At 29.1% G+C, this 24,473-nt stretch overlaps 1 protein-coding gene across 1 annotated transcript in view; it reads left to right on the forward strand.

Annotated features, from left to right (window-relative positions):
• Positions 1-7,144: 7,144 nt before the first annotated feature.
• The window catches only part of LOC107451183 (nuclear distribution protein nudE-like 1-B), a 113,091-nt gene continuing 95,762 nt past the window's right edge, over positions 7,145-24,473 (forward strand). The window contains exon 1 of the mRNA XM_043054618.3: positions 7,145-7,603. Coding sequence (XP_042910552.2) covers positions 7,521-7,603 — 83 coding nt within the window. The 5' untranslated portion in view covers positions 7,145-7,520. The remainder of the gene's footprint in view (positions 7,604-24,473) is intronic.

The raw sequence follows: 24,473 nt of genomic DNA on the forward strand, positions 1-24,473 counted from the left end.
ATTTATTAGCAAACTGTAATTGGAAGTGAAACCCCGCGGAATAACTTCTCAATGAAAAAAAAATAATTACTTTTATTAATAAAGAATTTGAACTTGACCTAGAAACTTTAAATTCTCTACCCTTTTCACATAACCTTTCATTAATTACTTAACAGCAGTTCATTTCATTATAATTTTAGAAAAATGCTATTTCGTGTTTTGCTCTTCTAATTCAAAGGGCGTTTTAAATCAAAAAAGGAAAAAGAAAAAAACTTTGGATGGGTATGTTTAGAGCTGAAACCGGTCATTACTTCAAATTGAATGCCAGATTCAAAGAATATTAGATTGAAATTGTATTTCTAGATGTTTATTCTTCTCTTTGTATTTGCATAGCCGAAGCAGCAGTTGGATTTTGACCTTGATACAATATTTATTTAGCTATTACTCATAGCATTTACTTCAAAATTGAAAAATAAAACAATTCTCGATACACATAAATTGATTTCATTTTTCCCAGGTCTTGTTCTAAATAATATTCCGTAAAGATGAAGTTTAGAGATATTTAATTATAAGCGAGACTTTTTGCAAGTTCAGATACCGAATCCTCGCAGTACAATGAGATCACAGTTGTAAAATATTAAACTATAAGCTTTTTTAAGGCCTAGGAATGTTTGTGTTCAAGCCTCTATAGTTAGCAGTTGTATATCTAGACACTATATATATATTGATTAACTGTTTCCTGGGTCTTGCTCTAAATAAATTATGCAATGTTGAAGTTTAGATATTGAATCTACAATGTCCCAAAGTGAAATATTAAATTATTATCACCTAACTTTATAGGCCTTGGGAATGTTCTAGTTCGGGCTCCTACAGCATTTTCTTCCTACCCTTAATAAGTGCAACAAAAATACCTAATTTAGTTTCATTAATGCATGGTATTTTGCTCTAATTATTATGAATTCTTGAGCATGAGCGAGTAAATATTAAAACATATACATTTCAGCTAATTAATTTACATATTTGTTTACTTATTTATTTTAGTTTTCAAAATGCGCATCATCCGTTAAAATACTTTACTTTAACGTGATATTTGTGTAGCTGTTGTTTGTAAAACAGCTTGAATTATTTCTCTAAAAATCTGTGTAAAAATATATAAAAGTATTTTTTTGATAACGTTTCTCCAGAAGAAAAAAAAATTCGAATTTTTATTACGTTTCCCAGTTAGTGTCTCGCTAGAACTACCCTAATGACCAATTGGGGCTAATCTGAGATTCATTCATAATGATATCCGAAAATAATGCATGCTCATTCGACATTATTATAAATGTGGCAGCGACATTATTGTATAGTTAAGTGGGCAGATAGTGATAATGAATATTTTAGAGCAAAGACTCTTTGATAACTGCATCAAATTATGCTAGATTGACCCAGAATCAAAATACGATTAGATCGTTCCAGAGTTTAGACTGTCATGATATTAAACAACTTATGCTTCGTTTTTGCAGGTTCATCAGAGGCGTAAATACATATTACAAGCCGAAAACTTTTATTGATTGAAAGCGATTCAATGCAAACGGAATAACATTAAATCTAAAATTATTTAGAAGAAATTAGTCAAGGATATGCCCAGAATGAAAAACTGTTTCGTTGAAAGAAAAAATTTTGTCGTTTATGTTAAATTATGTAATGAAATATGTCGTTGTAGGTAAATAGAAAATAGTTTTTAAAAATTCCAAATTTTCGTACAGTTTGTAAAATAGTATGCAAAAAAGTAAATAAAAATTGTTTTTTTTTTTTAATTTTTCACATTTGACGACTTATCCCACTTAGAGAGTAATAATGGCGTAACGGTTCGATTGCTAGAAATTCATATTTTATACGCCTCAAGTTGAACTCATCATTATGAAAAAAAAGTCAGCATTATCTTATTATTTTCAATTATAAACTTAAGTAAATAAGTTTTTCAGATTTTCAAAAACTTATCCTGCAACAGCAATGTACGGAAGTTTAGTCTAATTAAGATATTCGTTATTTAATGACCAACTGTCAGTTTGACGAAGAATGTTATCTGCCGAAATAATTCAATTAGATTGCATAAAAATCTGGAAAATAAAAAAAATTACTAACAGTCTTATCTCTCAATATTCTTACCTATTAGTTACGATCCAGTGATTTTGAAACAGTTTATTTCATTCGGATGACCGTTAGTTCAACCTTCAGAATCAGGCGGGAGCCGAAAAAAATAGAATGATTGTATGAAAAAATCATAGGATTTTCAAAGCACATAACTACTTCAATCATAAAAATTGGAAGAAAGAACCTTATTAAATCTCAGATATGTAACTATAAACTAAGATTTCATCTTCCGCACGCCCACTTACAAATTCAATACGCATATCAAGCAAAACAAAATTCAGTACACTAGATATCCATTATGATATAGATTTATTAAAAACAATCCATATTATATAAAATGCTTCTGTGTATGTATGTGTCCCAAAATCGATGAAATTTCTTTTTTTCACGCTGGCAGCTGTGAGCTGATATAAACTGAGCTATAAGTAGGCCTGAAATTAAAAACGATTTCTTTATATCAGCGAACGAACTGTGTTTTGTTTTAATTACGCTTATTAATCCACTCAAGTTACATAACGATTTAGAGCTTTTCTTGTTGTCTAGTTTTAATGAAACGTAATAATTTATTCAGGAAAAAGAGGCATTTTAGTGAAGGTGAATAAGAACAGAATCAAAGGAGAAATACTGCCGAAAAAAGTCAGTTGTATTTAGGTCTTTTTAAGATGAAATCCTTTATTTCTGTCAGTTCTATGTTTTTTAATAATACTCCCAATATTTACAGTTGTGTATGTAAGGGGGAACTTGATGAATTTTTAGGATAGCTCCCACTTTCATTATCCTTTGCTTGTCAATTCAACTTAAAATTTTGTTTTAACCCTGGAATACTTCCATTTTGACATATTTACTATGTGTTTAAAGATTTGAATTAAAAACTATGGAAATTTAGAAATGAAAACGCTTTATATTACGATTAAGCCTAATTACAAATTCGAATTACAACATATCTAAATCAAAAATGCAACTACTGTAGAGTTGAGTTGTAGGCTGCTGATACTTCAACACTATGTTTCTGTTATTTTCTTACCCTTTCCTTCAGTTTTTAGGCATTTTTAAAAGTTAATCTAAGAACTCAGAACTTAAAACTGTTGTATCACCAAGCATTGCAATTTAGAAATGAAAATGTCAGTGATTTAGTATTTTTAACTTTATTTATTCTTTAAAGTACCACTATTCATATAAAGCTAGAATATAAAGCAAGTCAGTTTCCAATGAGCAAGCGAACCCGAAGGTCCCTTATAAACAAAAATAATTAAATAATTAAAACGCATATAATATGACTACGCAGTTTGGAAAGAAAATGTTGAGCACTGTTTTTCAAAATTTGCTACGCTGTTTCCTTGGAGATTAAGTTTTGCTGTTGTTGTTGTCTTATGGCACTTGTCAATACTGACAAGCCTATTTTATGGCAGAGGAGTTCACTTCTTCAAGTTTTCCAGTGGCGCCATCTATGGCCAAGAATTCGATTTCTGCCACACATATGGATCGCAGCTTGTTTTACAGGGAGGACACATTCACTCACCAATCATCCGCAGATCGTTAATTTTGACCTGAATCAGAACACAATCAATTTTCGATGCTGTACCCCAGAGGTATTAATTTGTTATGGAAACTTGGAGGACTTTGTGACCCCGAATGATTTAGTATGCATCTATCACCATTTCGTACAAGGAGAGTCTTCGTCCGGCGGAGATCGAACTCACGAGCCTTTGGATATAGGCCCAACGCTCTACCATCCAGGCTATCCCGGCCAGATTAAGTTTCAACATTAACAAGTAAATCCTGGTTTCATCCACTTTTGCAGGTTAACTCTGTTAGTTAACTCTGTATTAATTCTTTTCATCTTTGGTTGTCAAATAGAAAAGTGACATGCCATTCTTTTCACAAATGTTTAAGATTTTTGAAAGGCAAAATTTCAGAATCCCCCCCCTCGAGAAATTTGGCGAACATTAAGTATCCTGCTTGTAATTTCAGCGATTTAATTTGAATCTTCTATTACACCATCATTCTTTTCATCACCAGAACTTCCTCACAGCTGAAGCCAGTATAGCAAAAGACATTTTGACACTCGGTGACAATTACTAAAAGTTCAGCAAATGAACCTTAATTTTCCCATGGAGTAATTTTTTAGTAATTTCAGGTAATTTTTTCAAAAAAATTACCTGAAAAGCTAGGGGATAAAAATTCCGCAATAATACCTCTCCTATGCTTGTTATGTGTGATTCAAACAGATATAACACGAACAAACACAAATTAGTTATTTTCTCAATTCAGGAATTTTAATTCGAATTTATTCTCGGGTATTTTAAATCCGATTTCTCAGGAACTATTCGACTCATTACACTCGATTTTTTTATTTTGCCATGCAAAATTACATTCTTTAAAATCATGTAAAAAACTATATTCTTTACAATTCAAAATTTTTTCGATTATCATTAAATAAAATTATAGAAAATAATAAATATTTACTGAAAGTTATTCTTTGCATAAAATATTGGGATAAAAGAATTTTATAATTGTGTTAAAAAAAAAATTTGCTTAAAAAATTCAAGAATGTGAATGGTGAAATACGAATGGTGAAATAAGCTAAAAATAAAATTAGCACTAAGGGGTCTAAATTTTAGACCTCTCTCCTGACCGAACTATTCGGACAGTATTTTCCAGATCTTGGCTACCCCTTATATTTTGGGGATCAGATAACCGAATCCGTCGAGGAAAAAAAAGGGTATGCTTAATTAGAGAAAGTACGTTTTTGTGCCTGATTTCGTAACTTAAAATATTGTTTACACTAATTAATATGCATATTTGATGACATTCCCTCGAACCATCGAGATTGAGTCTTAGAACGGTCCGATCTTTGAATCAAAAATTATTCAGGTACATTTTTTTAAATTTTTTTTTTTACGCATTGTAAATACTTTTTGTGCCCCATCCGATAAACCGTAAAATTTAGGACAAAGAATGTTTTTCACCTTTACGGTTTCGAAACCGTTTACAACTAATATGAGTATAAAGTCATGAATACAAAACTATACGGTTTTTTAACCATTTACAGCTACCATGGTTTCAAAACCGTAAATTTTTTTAAAGCTGGAGATAGGAACTAGGCTTTTCGTTGGATAATGGGCATTGGAGAGTGCAGGACACTGAAAATTCTGCATGTGTGTTAAAGGGAATGGAAGTATCAAACCTGGGACTCGAACCCCCGTTCTGTCGGTCATGAGATTGACTGATTAGCTCTATCGGCTATAATATGAACGCAGATGCAAGGAACAAAGTTGCTTCATTATGAGGGCTTAGTTGGTGCAGTAAAATTCTTGTTATTTAACCGTTTTAGGTTAAAAATAAAAGTTAATAAACAATTTTTCTCACTGTTAATAGTTTCATTACCATCTTATTTATGGTTATTTGACTGTTTTGTTTAAATATAGTAAAATAATAATTAAATAGATTGTTATTTAGCCATTTTTTTTCGAGAAATTTCTAACAGTGTAACACCCGTTGACGTTAATATGAATATTTCAAATTAGACTAAAGATAATTCGATGATTAGATGAATTTCGACTAAAAATGATTAGATGAGATCGGACCAAAAAATTATGCTTCGAAATTTTAACAATAAATCAAACTTTTTTATATATACTCTATAACTCAAAACTCACTGCATTTTATCCATATTGTGAGAATGCGGGAACTCATACCGTTTGATTTTTCAGTCCAATGATAATGCATGAACTGAGTTACTCTTAGTTTCAAGTTAGTTTTAATTTTTTCCATTTTCGGCATGTCTCGAGAACTTTTTAAGTGAATTGAAAAATGCTTGCGCACAATTATAAAATTCGTTTATTTAAAGATAATTCCATGAAGAAAAAAAATAATTTTTGAAAAATATTTCTTATTTTTTTCTTCTTCATTTCATTTAGTTGTAGTTGTGGTTCATTTACGTCGCACTAGAGTTACACAATAGGCTATTGGCGACGGTCTGGGAAACATCCCTGAGGATGATCCGAAGACATGCAGTCACAATTTTGATCCTCTGCAGAGGGGATGGCACTCCCGTTTCGGTAGCCCAACGACCATCATTTTATTTAGATTAATCGAAAATATTTTGAATTGTTAGGTACATAATTTTCTTTACATCATTTTGAAGAAAGTTATTTAAGTCAAAATACAAAATTTGAGTATTTTATAATAGCGAGAATTTTACAATTGTTATATGAATTTTATAATTGTGAGAAAAATTTTTGCGCACAATTATAAAATTCAATTATCTAAAGTTAATTCCATGCAAAAAGTTACTTTTAGTAAATATTTATTGCTTTTTATCATTTTATTTAGAATAACCAAAAAAAATTGAATTGTAAGGTACGTAATTTATTGCATCATTTTAAAGAAAATAATTTAAGTTAAAACACAAAATTTGAGTATTTCATAATTATGAGAATTTTATAATTGTTATACGAATTTTTTAATTGTGAGGAAAAATTTTCCGCACAATTATAAAATTCGTTTATTTAAAGATAATTCCATGCAAAAAATAACTTTTAGTAAATATTTATTATTTTTTATCATTTTATTCAAGAATAACATAATTTTTTACAACATTTTAAAGAAAGTAATTTTATGAGTCAACATACAAAATTTGAGAGAAATCCGTTGAATAGTCTCCGAGAAATCAAATTTTAAAAAAAGTCGTATATTTAATAACAAAACAATGAATTCCATGATTCGAAAAATATCCTTATAAAATGTAAAAAAATATAAAATTTGCTTGAATAATTTAATTTTGGGAATGTGGGGGGGGGGGGGGGCAACGCAGGATGGTTTACCATAAAGTATCACCAAAACTTGTTTACATAAAATTCTGACGACCCCAGCAGGAGTCGTCATGAATTTTTTTCCCTCGATTTTCTCAAAATTCTATCGGTTAGTCACTTTCCACGTTTCAAATAATCTTTTATTTTATTTTATTTATTTAGCTTTTCTTTTTGTTATTTAGACAAAGTTTTTCTTCATCGATGCTACAGGCTCAGTTTTCCATTAGATCCCTATCAATCCCGTTGCTTTCATTTCGAATCAAGGATGCTGGAATGGCACTGACCTACAAGATGAAAAGATAGGGAATTCTTTCTGTTTTCCCCTTTCAAATCGTGTTTTTTCCCTCCTCGTTCTTATACCAAAGATATTCCACCTGTTGTTCTGGAAACCGCGGAGATGAGAAATAGCTTTTTCACTGACCGGTTGTCTCCTAACTTTCTGTTTGTTTTGGATGATAATACTAGTATTCAGCAGATTTGAGTAAGAGAAAAGTGCATAAAAATAACTGAAGGGAAAAATGAAAGTTTAGGAAAAAGTGTTGCCATTCTTTATAAATTTATTTTGCTTAATATTGATTTTTTTTTTCTAATATGGCCAATGGTGAATTGTCGTTTGCTAATCAACAAGAGGAACTAAAATATTACAAAAATCTTGCTGGGAATTATAAACAAAAGTAAGTACTAAATTTTATTTAATTTTTTTTAGCAAAAAGTATTTTAACAATTTACAATTATTTTATGTTTTCATTTAAGAACATGCTTTTTGTGTTTATGTGTAGGAACATTCAACTAGTAGAAATTTTTCTTCTTCTTTAATATCTCTTACAATTTCTTTAATTTAGTCAGATTTCAAACTTTTCACACTTTATTAACTATTACTGCAAAGTAATGCGTATTGTTTTATTAAAATAAATAATTATATTTTAAAGCGTGACAAGAAACAAACTTAAGCAAACGATTTCAAAATAATTTTTATTTTATTTACTCTTTTTATTTACTTATCTTTCTCTCTAAACAGTAACTGCAAAAAAAATCAATTAAAATTTGTAAAACTTTTAATAATGTAAAAATTAAATTTCATTAAATAAATAAGTAATAATTAAAAGTTAAAAAAATATTTGTACAGTTGTCTTTTTTTTAGCATTGTTAGATAGAAACAAGTCTTAAATAAGCTGTTTACTTACTATTAAAGAGTATTAATAGCTTACTATTAATTTAATTTGTTCACGTGCACAGTTAAAGTTTTTTTTTCTTTTTTTTTTTGTGCAGATAATAATATTTTTCGAACCAAACTATTTGTGACATTATTTATTTGTTTTTAAATTATTATTTAATTAACTATCTTCTTCAAAAGAAATAAATAAAAAATTGAGAATATTTGTGGCAACGACAATATTTTAATCTTTAAACATTATAAAAAAAAGGGAGTAGTTAAATAGTATTTATTTTCATATAAAAGTTCATGGTTAATATGATTAACTAACTGATAATAAAATAGTTTCAATTAGTAATAGTTTACTATTAAATATATTATAATATACAAGTAGAAGATAAAATATATTTAACGTATCATTAGAAAGAAAAATTTTTCATCTTTAGAAATATTTTGATAAATCATTTTAGCTTTTTTTTTTCATACGATTCAAAATAAATATTTCAAATATATTTTAACTTAACTAATTCCATATATATTTTAAACTAAGTTTAAAGAGAATATATTAAACGTTGGTTTCTGTAAGCATTTAAATTCAGAGAAACTTTTTGCATCGAAGAAAGAAACTTTTTGCATTATAGGAACTTAAGATTTCTTTTTACCTGGCATTTCGGAACCAAAAATCGAATTCTTGTCATACTCTAATGCAGGAGTTTTCTTCCACTATTTTTTGGATTCCCTCCCCAAAAATTGGTTTTGAAATTAATATTGTTTGTCAAATATTAGTGGACTTCAGCAAGGTAGAACGGAGGTATTGTTGTGGACAATTGTCCTAGGGCCCGAGTCAGCTGATATATTACAGATGATTTCTTCGATATATTTTTAATATACCATGCGAAGTTTCACAATTTTGGTGAAAGAATTCTTCATGTTTAGTATATTGGTATTATATCATGTAGTATTATATCCTGTTTAGTATACAAACCATTAATACTTAATTTTTGGAAGAAAAAAAATTAGTAATAATATTTTAGCACCAATATAAAAGACGATATTTTAAGCATTGAAATTAAACTACGAATTTGAGAGGGCATTTTGCAAAAGTTTACAAAACATGAAAGTTAAACTTTTAAGAGTTTTGAGGAAGTAGCTCGCGAAACCTGTGTCCAGCCTTGGACTTGGGCTATCAGCTGGCTTGCCTATCAAATGCAACTTCTGGTGGGATTTAACTGCTTTGATAGCCTATAAAAAATCGATACATTGTTGTTTAATCACTTCCCTAAGTAAATATTTTAAGAAAACTCGTTAAAAATTTTGTAAAAAAGAAGTATTAAGCATTATGGACCTCAAATTTAGGCGAAGGTTTATTAAAATTTAGGCGAAGAATAACATAACCGTTTTCGAATTCTAACGAATCAGTAACAAAGAAGGCAGAATGATAAACAACGAAACCAGTTTGATTGCCTAGTGAGACTTAGGATATTTCTATCTATCAATAGCTTTTCAACTCTTCTTTGTTTATTCCAGCAATCAAACAAGTTTTCTTGTTTTCAACTTTCCTCAGAAGTGATTTTTTAGATTTTGATAATGTTTCTGTTTTTGCTCAAAAATAATTTATTTACACCTATCTGTACACTTTTATGATTTCATTTTTAACGAAGTTAATAAAAAATACATATTAAGGGTGAGAATTCTGGAACACCCTGTGTTAATCGGATTGTTGGTATAATGTGTTCTCATAGACACTTGTACTATATTTATCATGATTTTTAACTTAATTTTCTTTAAAATTTAAATGAACAATTTTCTGGTTTCTGTTTATCAATATATAAAATACATTTTATTGAATGTTAATATTTCTTACATTAATTGCATTGATATAAAATATTTTGAATTTAAAAATTGGTAAATGATTTATAATTTTACTTTTCCATTGAAAAATAGATATGTAAATTGTAAATAAATAAAAACTAAATATAAAATAAATAATGCAACATAAACGAATTTGAAACAATCAAAAGTAAAAGCTCACTCCTTTCATTGTAATTGTTATCATTCTTTTCTTTCATTGTATAAATCGAAACTTCTTCTTTAGTTATAAAATCAAATTCCGCTATTCAATTAATCTTACTTCCTCATAAACTTTTCTTCCGTATAAATGTAAATAAATTAAAATTCACGTGAATCTAGATTGAAATGAAAATTCATTTTAGAAGCCGGCATTTTTCATTATAATCTAAATATCCAGGTAAAGATAATGAAAAGAAAGGGAACTTCACGATTCGGTTCTTGATAAAGAAAGGCATACCGCATTTTCTTTTTTATCTTTGATTAAGAATGACTCGAATCGAGCAAATAATGATTCTAACAGAACTTCCGGCTATCGGAGTTTTCAAAAGAATCTTTTTCAATTCATATGTCGGTTTTCCATTGAAATCACAGAATTTCCTCTCTTGTAAATGTTGTGTTTTGAAAAAAAGAGGAAAAAAAAAAAGCCATTATATATCTGCTTGTTGGTAAAAAACTGAATAATAAATTTTAATTTTGTATCATTTTGAACGAATATTTTCTATTTTGTCGGTAATTTAATGGTAATGCTGAAAATGAAATTTGTTCATTATTATGACTACTGTGTTGTCATACTAATCATTAGCATCAACTCCTCAAAAAAAAAAAAAAAAAATCCAAATTATTATAATATTACATTTTTCCGTTCAATTAATGTTACTTCCTTATAAACTTCTCTTTCTCATAAATGTTAAATTAGTTAAAATCCACATGAATCTAGATTCAAATGAAAATCATTTTAGAAGCCGGTGTTATATTCGATGAAATCACAATATCTAGGCACAGGTAATGAAAAAAGAGGATTTTTAAGATTCGTTTCTTGATAAATAAAGGCAAATGATACTCCATTTTTTATCTTTGATTAAGAATGACTCGACGTAAGCAAATAAAGATTCTAGACAAAATATTTTTTTAAATTCAAATATCTTTTTTTCATTGCAATCAAAGAATTTTCTCTCTTATAAATGTTGTGTTTAAAAAAATAAGAAAAAAAAAGCCGTTATATTTCATTTGTCTTTGAATTGTTGGTAAAAAAATTGAATAATAATCTTTATTGTAATATTTTGTAATTAATCTTTTTGTAATATTTTTGGATGAAATCTTTTTATTTTATTGGTAATTTAATGGTAATGCGGGAAATGAAGTTTGATGGATTATTATCACTATAGTGTTGTTTAAAAATTTATTTCTAAAAATGTCCTATTCAAATGTTTATGAAATCAACGGTGATTTATTTCGCAATATGCATAGAAAAATTTAATAATAAATGGTTTTTATATCATGCTCTAAGATATCATAATAAAATTACCAAATTTTATTACATAGTATAGAACCACGTTTTTTCGTTAATTTTACCAAAATCGTTACTAAAGCGCTTTGGTAAAAATTTCTTGAGCTTTTTAGCTTTCCCATATAGCCAGAAACACGGTAATGTTTACCACATTCTGGCGTGGTAAGTTTCGACTTTACTTTTTTTCTCAGTGTAGTATTCTTGGATATTTATGAAGAAAATTCACATTTTTCTCATAAAAAAATTTTTAAGTGTAAAAAAAAAATCAGTCTCATCATACACGTTGTTCTTAAAATATTTTTTTCCATTCGGATAAATCAGTCTTATTATACACGTTGTTCTTAAAATATTTATTTCAATTCCGATAAATCAGTCTTATTTTACACGGTGTTCTTAAAATATTGATTTCCATTCGGATAATTCAGTCTCATCATACGCGTTGTTCTTAAAATATTAATTTCCATTCGGAAAAATCAGTCTTATCATACACGTTGTTCTTACAAACTATTGATTTCCATTCGGATAAATCAGTCTCATCATACACGCTGTTCTTAAAATATTGGTTTCCATACGGATAACCGCTAAATTATTATTTAAGAGTACTAAAATTATTAATAGAGATATCGCTCTATTCAGAAAATTCTATCTTTTACTGGAAAAAAAAATCTCATAAATTCTATTTCCTATTTTCATGCATCAATTTCAAGGGAAATATTGACATAGCATCATTTTCTGTGACCAACATTTATTCCAATCATAAATTCGCCAGTGAAAGTAATTTTGTTGGGAAAAAAAAGTAGGGTTTGTTTGCACTTGAGTGTCTTGTTTCAACACAAGGTTAATGATCGTCGCATACAATGAGGGCTCTGGTTTCCACGAACAACTCTAACATGTGTCCTACTTTCCTTTTTAGTGTTAAGAATTAATTAAGAGAGAATAAAAATTAGCCATGTTGATTGATCATCGCGTTACCTTTCATTTTCATCTATCATCTTATGATTCTGAACAATCGAAAGGAAAAAAATACATTGTTAAATAGAGATATTTATCATCACTGAGAGGCGAAATTTTACTGAAGGTTTTCTTTGTTTCGTTAGATAATTCAAAGTCAACGGTCTTTTAGGTTTATAAATAAAATCGTTTTTTTTTTTATTTCAGTCTCTTTAATCCTTGTTTTGAAATCGAAATTAAGATGTACAAGTTTGGAGTTATTTACTTATTTTAAATCAGGCACGTGCTATTTATGTATAGCCTGCAATAACTATAGAATAAAAAAATTACCGGCCACAGTTCAATTGGTTGAACCTAAAAATTTCTACAAAATAGTTTTAATGAAATATTTATTTAGTAATGTGTAGAAATCTGAAGACTAATTCTGTTCAAAATTAATTAAGAAAGAATAAAAATTAACCGTGTTGATTGATCATCACGTTGTGGCAAAAACTATAGAATAAAAAAAATTACCGGCAACAGTTCTATTGGTTAAATCTAAAAGTTTCAATAAAATAGTTTTAATGAAATATTTATTTAGTAATGTGTAGAAATCTGAAGACTAATTCTGTTTAAAATTAATTAAGAAAGAATAAAAATTAACCGTGTTGATTGATCATCACGTTGTGGCAAAAACTATAGAATAAAAAAAATTACCGGCAACAGTTCTATTGGTTAAATCTAAAAGTTTCAATAAAATAGTTTTAATGAAATATTTATTTAGTAATGTGTAGAAATCTGAAGACTAATTCTGTTTAAAATTAATTAAGAAAGAATAAAAATTAACCATGTTGATTGATCATCACGTTGTGGCAAAAACTATAGAAAAAAAAATTACCGGCAACAGTTCTATTGGTTGAATCCTAAAGTTTCTATAAAATAGTTTTAATGAAATATTTATTTAGTAATGTGTAGAAATCTGAAGACTAATTCTGTTTAAAATTAATTAAGAAAGAATAAAAATTAACCATGTTGATTGATCATCATGTTGTCTTCTATTTTCATCTATCATTTTATGATTCTGAACAATCGAAAGGAGAAAAATGCATTGTAAAATAGAGAGATTTATTGTCTCTGAGAGACGAGAGACTGTTTACTGAAGGTTCTCTTTGTTTCGCTATATAATTTCAAGTCAACAGTCTTTTCGGTTTATAAATAAAATCGTTTTTTATTTCAGTTAATCTCATCAATTCTTGATTCAAAAATTAAAATATACAAGTTTAGGGATATTTGTTTATTTAGTTTAATTGCTGTTTTAAATCGTGCACGGGGATGTGGGGCTTGCAATAACAGTGGAATAAAAAAAAAATCCATATTTATCATGAGCCACAGTTATGTTGGTTAAATCTAAAAGTTTGTATAAAATATTTTACTGCTCATAAGTATGCTTCAAAAATTTATTTAGTTAGTCAAAAAACCGCTACACAGTCTCAAGTAATAAATAAATAAAATAGAAGTTATAGTTTTTACCAACCATCGTTGCAGTTCTCAGCCATTTTTTCATGTATCTATTTGATACAGATATCAACAAAAATTCAAATAGCAAAATCCTAATACAAATAATTTAAAATTAAACCAAGCAGCACAGGAAAAAAAACCAGATATGTATCATTAGAAGTTTATAAAATTCTATTCAGCATCTATAACAATTTGTTTGCATCTACCTGAAGAAAGTGTAGATAAAAGAAATTCTCAGTCTTCTTCAAATTGACAAAGCTATTTTATTTTCACATCTAAATGCTTACTTAAATTGTCAAGCATAAATCAATTTTAAACGTACATCCTTTATTTGTAAGAAATAAAGATATCGATAGATATTAAAATTAAATAAGTAAATATATACGAATACTACTGAAAATCAATTTTTATGAATTTACAAGAAATTTTCTTTTATATTTTCTAAACTTATTCTGTTAAAAATGTTAAACCATACCAATCCATCATAAAAAGATTTATCACTTTAACGTAGCACCTTGCACGTATGTTCTGCTCATGTTCTGTATATACAATCGAGACTGTTCTGTAGTTCATACGTACGTGAATGTATGGGATGCTATGTAAAAGTAATATAGATCTCTATAATAGATAGTTTTTGCACTCTCACGTAGCATTCCGCACGTATGTTCTTCTCATACTCTGTATATACAATCGAGACTGTTCTGTGTAGTTCATACGTACGTGAATGTATGTGATGCTATGTAAAAGTAATGTAGATCTCTCTAATAGATAGTTTTTGCACTCTCGCGTAGCATTCCGCACGCTACAGAATGATCTGCGCAAGCAACGTGCAGAACAGAGGGGGTTTTGTGGTAACTACGATGCACTGAGCTGACGTACGTGGGAGTGTAAGATATTACACGTCAATGCAAAATCTTTCTAATCGTGCAAATCTTTTACACTAATTTTAATCATATTATATTATAATTATAATCATTAAACTGTTATGTTTTTCCATAAATTAATCCTGCTTAAATTTGATTACACTATGTTACCGCTAAAAGAGAAAGATGGTGCTTGATATTATTGCTCAAAATTGAAAGTATTTTCTTTAAGGTTGAGTCGTTCATCTAACTTTCTAGATCTCTTTAATAGATAGTTCTTGCACTCTCACGTAGCATTCCGCACGCTACAGAATGATCTGCGCAAGCAACGTACAGAACAGAGGTTGTTTTCTGGTAACTACGATGCACAGAGCTGACGTACGTGGGCGTGTAAAATATTTCTCGTCGATGCGAAATCTTTCTAATCGTGTAAATCTTTTACTAATTTTAATCATATCAAGTTAAACAGTTATGTTTTCCCATAAATTAATCCTGCTTAAATTTGATTACACTATGTTACCCCTTAATGAGAAATATGGTGCTTGACATTATGACTCAAAATTGAAAGTATTTTCTTTAAGTCTGAGCCGTTCATTTAGAGCAAACCATGTGCAATTCAAGTACCCAGTATGTGTACTGTGCACGCAAAGAGGGTTTTTAAAAGTAAAATGTTTTTTGTCCTCGGATGAAAGCGAAGACTAGGAAAAGTAAAAACCGCGGCTCAATAACCTTTATCATAAAACTGTCAACTCAAATTATTTTGAACCATTATTACGTACACTTCACGCATGAGTAGGAACGTAACCCATTTTATCATGAAGTTAAGCGCTTATTTTTGCTTTAACGCTCGTGCCGCAAAGCCATCATTATGGTAACGGCATTGGAAAGGTATTTTGCTTCGCATTGACTACACTACTCTTTTTCACAAATTTCCTGGAGCTGTTGCTCTAATCTTTTTGGTGACATTGACAAAAGCTTACTGTGATTTTGATTACCGGTTATCATTTCTCGTTTGATGTAATATCAGATTTTTTTGTTTATTTTCTTAGCTCTGTTTACCTAAAAAGGAAACATTGCATGAGATATTATCAACTATAGCGTGCTAAATTGGGCACTAACTTTCTGGAGAGGATGGCGTACAGCCGAACCCCGCCACAATTTCTCTAAATCGCCATAAAGAGAAATTAATTTTGTTTTTTTAAAAAAAATCTTCATATTTACGTTACAAAGGAACGCTACATTTAAATATGAAAGCGAAACTTTTTAATGTCTGTTTCAATTAATGCCTGAGGGTTTTTGTTTAAAGTTAAAATATTTATTAACCATATGCTTCTCATAATCGTCATCAAAAAAAAATATTTTTATTATGAAAAAACTCTAAATTTTGTTTAAAAGGGAAATATGAACCTGAAATTTTCAAATGGTTTTAAGAAAATATTGTAACGATCATCGATAGAGTAAGTTATGTTGTTGTAACAAAAATATTGGGACCGCATAAAAAATGAAAACATGCATAATTAATTCTACACTGTAAAATATTCCGGATCAAATTACGGTATAAAGTACCAGCATTATGGCTGCATCATCCGCAAAATCCATTTTCCCCATTACTGCAATTTTTACAGTAATGTTAATTTAATTAGAGTAATTGAGTGATTTTACGGTAAGTATTACTGTAAAAATTATGGTACATCAGACTTTGTGTTCCGTAGCATGCTCCGGTAAAAAGTACCGGCAGTCTGTGTGCGGGTAATTTTTACAGTAATTTGATTTGGAATTTTTTACAATTTACATTAACGTACTTTCTCTAAAATATCTGCAAACTATCTCTAAAAGAGTGTGACGCAAAACTCCTCTACAGTGTAATTTTTTTTTCTAACATCGTGTTCGATAACTTATCCGGGTTTCATCCTTTATACTTAAAATTTTAAAACAACGTATGTCATTAATTCTTAGTTTCTGTTGCACATAGAATGTTTTTAACTAAATGGCCACAGGTTAACATAAAAAGATTTAAAACTCAGAGTTCATCGTGCTTTCTTTATTATTTTTGTTTAAAAAAGCAATAGTGCCTAGACATTAGACACATATCGAATCACAATTATAGTTCATCAAAATGTAACAAAGCATTGAACGAAATAAAAACTATCACGAAAACTTGGTTGTAAAACAGAATTCAACTGTAAAAAAAAAAAAAATCAACTGATTAAAAAAAAATTATGGATGATATAAAGATGATATATTTCTTCTTCCAAGTTAACCATGACTAACAATACGATAAGAACAACAGGATTTAATTTCATTATACGTCATATATTTATAATCTTCTATCAAAGTAATCCTGCATGCTTCAGAAATTTCATCGGAAGTATGTTATTTAAATATTATTGTCAGTATAACTACATGCTATTTGAATTTTAATTAAATAACATTAAAATTGAAAATATTATGAAGCACTCTTCGTGTACTTCTGAACAGGTCATATTAAGGAAGGCGCCCCTAGCCACGTACGACGACATTTTAAAGTATTGGTTCCTAAGCAATTTTATTCCTGATATATGCGCTAACATTACTAGACGCTCGTCGCAACATTTATACGACCCCCTGTTATATATAACATTTTTAAACTAGTACATTTCAACAAAATATGTCTCTAAAAATTCCATTTTGAAAATTCTTCTGTCGCTTTAGGAACAAAACTAAATTCAGATTTGAAATCCCCAACTCCGAATTACGCAAAATTAAGTATTTGCATAAATGTAACAAAAAATTTGTTATCTAGTTACTTATCTTCCCCCCCCCCCCCCCAAAAAAAAAATATTGTTGCAATTACGTTAAGCTCAAATTTGCTGCTATCATTTTCTCTCTAATTCATGTATATTTTCTTATCGTTAAAGTTCAACGCTTAAACTATGCTAACATCTGAAAGATAAATCTGGTTTTAACTTTAAGATGTTCTCCTGAGACTTTCATAATTCTTCAATAGAATTTAAGAACATCAGTCACGTGACATACGTTTACTTTCGGAAAAACACCACCCAAATTTTTCCCAATTAAATTAATCTTTTTCTTAAAGTTTACAGCCTGCAAAATAATGTGCCAAAAAGATTTTCCTTAACTTCGAACTTTTTAAGCAATTACGACGATAAATATAGTTTCGTAAAGACAGACACATTCTTCCCGATTCCATCATGTTTTCCTGGAAATCATACTTAAATCACGTCTCACGAATCAATCCATCGAAAATATTCATGAAACTTTTTATTTTGTTTTTATGATATTATAAACAATCGTACTGTCTGTAATGCAGCGAACGAAATTTTTGATGACTCATATTTAATCATATGTGTTACTTGTTTATGCATCTCTGCATTGGTTGTTGTATTTCCTCTATATGTTCAAATTTCGAAAAAATTTTTATTAATTGGAACAATAGTTTTCTCGTAGCCTTTCAGAAAATTTGAAAAAGAAAAATTCTTTTTTAAATTTTATTATGGTATAAATTAATTGGTGTTATCTTTAATTTAATAACTGATTCCTTTTTTTAATTCTTAGACAGTGCCTATATATCGAAAACAGAGCTTGTTGAATTTGAATACGTTAAATTAACAAATAACGGGGATATTTCCGTATCGTGATCTGTTGCGCCAAGTGCAATCGCCAAGGTGCCAAATAGATTTTAAACTTGCAATTGAAAAAACAAACAATTAAACATGTAGATGTTTGCCCGGGGGTGGTTACTAGTTATAACATTCGAGTTGGTCTTTTTCTGTGATGTTTTTTTTTAGTTTTCTGCTGGCCGCTGCCCGGAAGTTGAAAAGACTTGGTGATTATTCTGCTACAGATCAGGATATCGAAATCTCCCCCAAATTACAACTGAAATTAAAACTTTCTCAGATTACATTTTCAATGCCCTCATTTTAAAATTGGCGCATAAGATATGCTATGCGTATCTAATATATATCATACATACGCCTATGTATATCTAAAACAGTTCACCGACTTTTCAAAGCATTTCTGAAAAAAAGCAGAGAAAGAAACAAGAATCTCTGTTAAATTACGTAAGTTCATATCCAAAGACACAAAACCGAGTTGAGTTTTTCTTTAACAGAGTCGTTTTATAATAGCGTCGAACATTCAACCCAATTCTGAGTTTACCGTTGCTTTGCAATTTTGAACCTAACCCAGAAGACAAAGGAACTCCTAAATCAATCATTGGGACAAAGTAGCCTTCGTGGAGGGAGGTCATTTTGATGGAACTAACTCGCATTTGCTTTCCATGGAAAGGAAGACCACGAAAAGATCCCGTGCTAGGCTCGACTGTAAAAAGGAATTCAAGGCCATAATGCGTCTTCCACAAAGGATATTTTTAGGTCAACTTTGCCCTCGGTTCGAGCCGGAAACAGAATTCATATCACCCAACTACCACTGGGATTCGAACCTGCGCAACCTCATTGAGAGGCTCGTTAACAGAGTTATGGAAAGTTTTTTCCTGTGCATTTCAATAAAACAATTTTATTTTCAAATATTTCAATATAGCGTTGCTCATAGCATAATAAGCAGCCGCTAATTCGGTGTAAAGAATGAAAGTACATTCTTCGCTTACCACGACTTCGACTGGAGTTCGATTCCCCTTGCCAAACTTTTTGTCGGTTGCGTTTTAGTTCATAGCCTTTAACGACCTATTCCCTAATTTGGCATTTTTTGAGTAAAAAAACTTAGTTCTGGACATTTTTTTTTTAGTTCAGTTAACAAAGTTTAAAATAAATAAAAGCTTGTATTATAATTGGAACCAACTACAGCCAAGAGGAAAAGCTCCACAAAAAAAAAAAAAAATCGTCGTTAAATTCCGCTGGATTGTAAATTAGCTGCCGCAAGATTACCAACAAAAGCCCTGATTAATTAACAAACTAATTACATGATTAGCAAACTAACTTGAAAAAAAAAATCTGCAAAATAAAATTTACATTGTACTTAAGCTCTGACAGTTGACAATCGTGTCAGAGTTTTGAGTGTTATATTAATGCAAGCAAACTGTTTTGAAAATCGCAAGGCCCTATGTCTGATTTTAAAGCAATGAAAGTAAAACAATGTGACTCTTAACAATATCACTTGTTCCTTTTTTTGAAAACCAGACAATGCGTAAGTAGATGAATGAGCGGAAAAAGTAATGGCGCAAGTTAATTTTGGTATTCTCTTAACCAAGAACTGAAATACGCTCACGCTCTTCTTTACCCTGAAGGCCTTTCATTGTTGAGTTGTCAGATACAGTTGCAGTTAGATAAGTGCACCCATTCAAGCAACGGTCCATGTCACCTGACCATTAGCATATAAAGATCTAGCGTCACATATTTATGCGGTCATTAGAACCACGTTATCACAGCTGTCACCATTAGAAACGTGACTCTGATTGTATTGTCAATAAGATCTTGATGTTGGTTAAAAGAATAAAATGGATTAGCAAAGCATCGTTTGCTGAAATATTTTGTTATGCGTCCGCCATTTTTTCAACACCATTTTCGAATTCTAAAAAAAAAATGATCCGTGTATTTTATTACAGACATTTTAGCATTAAATAAAGGTATTCGTCTGGGAGAAAGTCGGCAATTTCGATTTTTTTAAAATTATCAATACATATTCAAACTCTAGTTCATTAGCTTTCCAAAACACTTTAGAATTTTTATCTCGGAACTTTTGAAATGAAGTTACAGTTGTTTTTTCGTATACTGACAGACGAAACTGAAACCGGAAGTAAACTCACGAAAACGAAACCAAAATATTTTTTGTTTTTCTGTGAATGTTTGAATCCTTATTGATTTGAATAAATTGTATTTTTAAGACATGAAATTCATTTACAAAAATTATTTTTCGAATTATTAATTTTATGATTGTTAGAAGTTCCTTATATTTCAGTATTTTCTTGCATTTTAAATGCATTATCTAAAGAACATTTATTTTGAGGTAAATTTTTTACGCTAACACGCATTACAAAAAAAGTATATGATAAAGTTCGTTGAAATTTTGATTGTAGATTTTGTATGAGGAATCTATGTTCTAAAATATTTTATAAACATACTGTGGATAAAAAAATTTATCGAGTATAAAACTCATACGTTGAATTTTTTCACTTAGAATGTTAATTGTAAATGTCTATTTTTCTTGTTTTTCACAACAGAAGCGTAATGAATATTATTTATTTATTTCGCTCAAATTCTTAACTTTTTTTATAATTTGAGACGTTAACTTCAAATGCAGTCATTTCGTGTAAAAATAATAATTTGTATACATACTAAACTTGAATTTTAAATACCGCAATTATAGTTACTAATTTGTAAAACTCAAGCCATTTGACATAATTTTTAAAAAATAAAACATATGTAAAATAGCATTTTTTGTAAAATTTCTGAAAGTTGAAATGCTATGTTTGGATTTCTATCACTATTTCATAAAATAAACAAAGCATACAACTATTGTTATCTTTTTACAGTTAAAATATCTAAATTTTTTAAATTGTTTAGAAAGAATTGTTTATTTTTATTTGGATTTCAAATATATACAGAACTTACATTTCTTGTGTTTATATGATGATGTTTTATTTTGAATAAACTTTTTTGAGACTGCGAATTTTCGATCGAAATTAAATTTCTATTTTTAACTCGGATACCTCAAAAATATTGTTTGTTTTTAGTAATGACGTTATTTAATTTCTGGAAATTATTTTTAGATCGATGATATCCGATATGTAAAATATTATTTATTTATCTATTTACATTGTAAGCATTGTACATTTTTCTAGTAGTTAAATAATTTAATTAGTTTCTTTTTTTTATGCAATATATATTATATATTTGTGTTTTTATTTTTCCATTGTGTTTAGATTTAACGAATATCAGTCTATAAGACAAACTTTAAACGTCTAGATGAGTTCTCGTGCAAGTGAAATAAATATTGCTTCGATTAGTTTTCTCTATCTGATATTAAATATTTTATTTTTATATAACTGCTTTTATACAAAAGCGAATTTGGTTACGATGTATTATTGTTTATGTTAAGCGCTTAATAAATGTTAGTAAAAATACACACGAATCATTATATTCCTATGGTTGGGTTGAATTGGGGGGGGGGGGAGGGGGGGAATTTTCAAGTATAATTATTATACTAGTATATATATGGTTTTTAAATTATTCTTATTTTTAGGGTAAAGGTTCCTAATATGAGATGATATTTTTAAAGTTAAAATTGGAGCATGAAAATAATTATGAGGTTCATCACTATAATATCTAATATACAGTGCGCAAAAAAAAAGGACCACCCTGAAAAACTTTTGATCTAATGATCAGATCTTTACGTTCTTCAATCTTAATGGCTTAAAGGGGTAGACCTCAAATATTCTATTTAAATAAGTGCAGACGATATTTTGAGTTATTAAATTTAGTTAAGTTTTTTCAGTTTATTATCAGACACAAAAACGTAATTTCTCTGAATAAGCCTATCATTTTTTAGACGGATTCCGATTTTTGACTTCCAACATATCTGGGAAATATGGTCCCAATAGTTTGGTCAAGAGAGCGATTAAAAGTTTGGACCACTTAATGTTGATTTTTACTTCTTTCGTATTTAGCTGTATCTCGAAAACTTTCGAAGCGAATTGAAAAATTTTTGCTCGCAATTATGAAATTCGTTTGTCTAAAGATAATTCCATGCAAAAAAATAACCTTTATTACTTATTTATCATTATTTTATTTAATAATGGTCGAAAAAATTTGAATTGTGAGGTTTACAATTTTTTGCACCATTTTAAAGAATTAAATTTTACTTAGCAAAATAAAATATTTGAGCAAAATCGGTCGAATAGTTCCTGAGAAATCGAATTTTAAGGTTCAATTTCTCAGGAACTATTCGACCGGTGTTGCTCAAATTTTGTATTTTGCCATGTAAAATTATATTCTTTAAAATGAAGCAAAAAATTGTGTACCTTACAATTAAAATTTTTTTGACCATTATCAAATAAAATAAATATTTACTAAAAGTTATTTTTTATGTAAAAATTATCTTTGGATAAACAAATTTTATAATTATACACAAATATTTTCCACTTTGAAATAAAAAGTTTTCATGAAATACTCAAAAAGTAAAATTAACATTAAGGGGTCCAAACTTTGAAGCGCTCTCATGACCAAACTATAAGGACCATATTTCTCAGATTGCTATCTACCACTCCCTATATTTTAGGGGTCAGATATCCGATTTTGTATGTCCAATTCAACTCTGAGAAAAAAAGTACTTTCAAAAGTATCAAAATACTGTGAGCATCAGAATATGGTAAAATTTACCGTGTTTCTGATTTGATGGGAACAATAAAAGGCTCGATAATTATTAACGAAGCGCTTTGGTAATGATTTTTTTAAAATTAACCATTTAATATAATGTTATACTACGTGATGAAATTTAGTGAATGTGGCAAAATTTTTATAATTTTATCATGATTTCTTGGAGCATGGCATAAAAACCATTTATTCGGTTGAATTTACTTTACAGTTATATATTTTTTTTCTTCTAAAAGTTTGGTAATCAGAGCTATAATTTTGAAAACCAAAATTTCCGGTAAGCCGTTAACTTATTAATGGAAGAATTACAAAATGAATGACTTATAAATACCTTATATTTTGGTTTCATTACGTTTCTTTTTTTTTTTTTTTTAACCGGAAATGTCATTACCTTAAAGCACGGTATTTTCTCACTCCATGAAGTGTTAACCGTAAACTGTAATCAAGCCAACTAAATATTTTTTACTGATATTTATTTTTGTTATGAATATTCTCCGATCCAATTCAACATCATACAAACGTCTTGAAACAGTATTGCTACGAATCTTTACTTTCTTTGCATAATATTAGTATAATTTTAGCTTCAGTTTTCTTGACATCCGTTAATTTGCTTTTTTTTTTTTTTTTTTTTTTTTTTTTTTTTTTTTTTTTTTTTAAATTCTGATTACTTTTACCGTTGTTTTTCCTTGGTTAACCCAGAGCCGGATTATACCTTTCGTAGGCCCTAGGCACAGAGCCGGATTATACCTTTCGTAGGCCCTAGGCATAGCCGTTTTTGGGCCCTCCCCTCCTTCCCCCACTCCTCCCCTCTTTTCAAAATATATGCTAAAATTTTCTTGCATATTTTTTTTACATTTTTATTAATATGGATTTTAATTTACGAATTTGTTTATTGAACTTTAACTGCAATACCGACATACTGCCGATATTGCAGTTGATATCGATAATACCATTATGATTAGTTCGATCGATAACTATGTAAACACTTCACGTCAACAATACAACAACAAACCAGCAAAGAAAACAGTGAGATTAATTACAAGAAATATTTATACAGTAGAGAACCAATTATCTGGGATGCTCGGGACCATCGCTATCCCGGATGTCTGAATTTCCCAGTTTTCTGGATCGACCAAAAAGTGTCATTAATCGATGTTTTATCGAACCCGAATTACAAGGAAATTACGCAAAAATTTGTCAGAATCTGAGATTAAACTAAAAGCGCAAAATTTGGTGAAAATTTACTCATCCGATTTAGAGAAAAACTTTGTTGATGAATTTTTACTATTTATTTTCAAATTTATATGAACATAAATCTGCACAAGAAATGTTGAAGGCTCAAATTAAAGATAAACTTGTGAATACTTTTCCTAACGTTCACATTGCATTAAGAAT

Source organism: Parasteatoda tepidariorum, chromosome 8 (genome assembly GCF_982258835.1).
Source record: "Parasteatoda tepidariorum strain Cologne lab strain chromosome 8, Ptep-v5.0, whole genome shotgun sequence".
NCBI classification, from domain to species: Eukaryota; Metazoa; Arthropoda; class Arachnida; order Araneae; family Theridiidae; genus Parasteatoda; species Parasteatoda tepidariorum.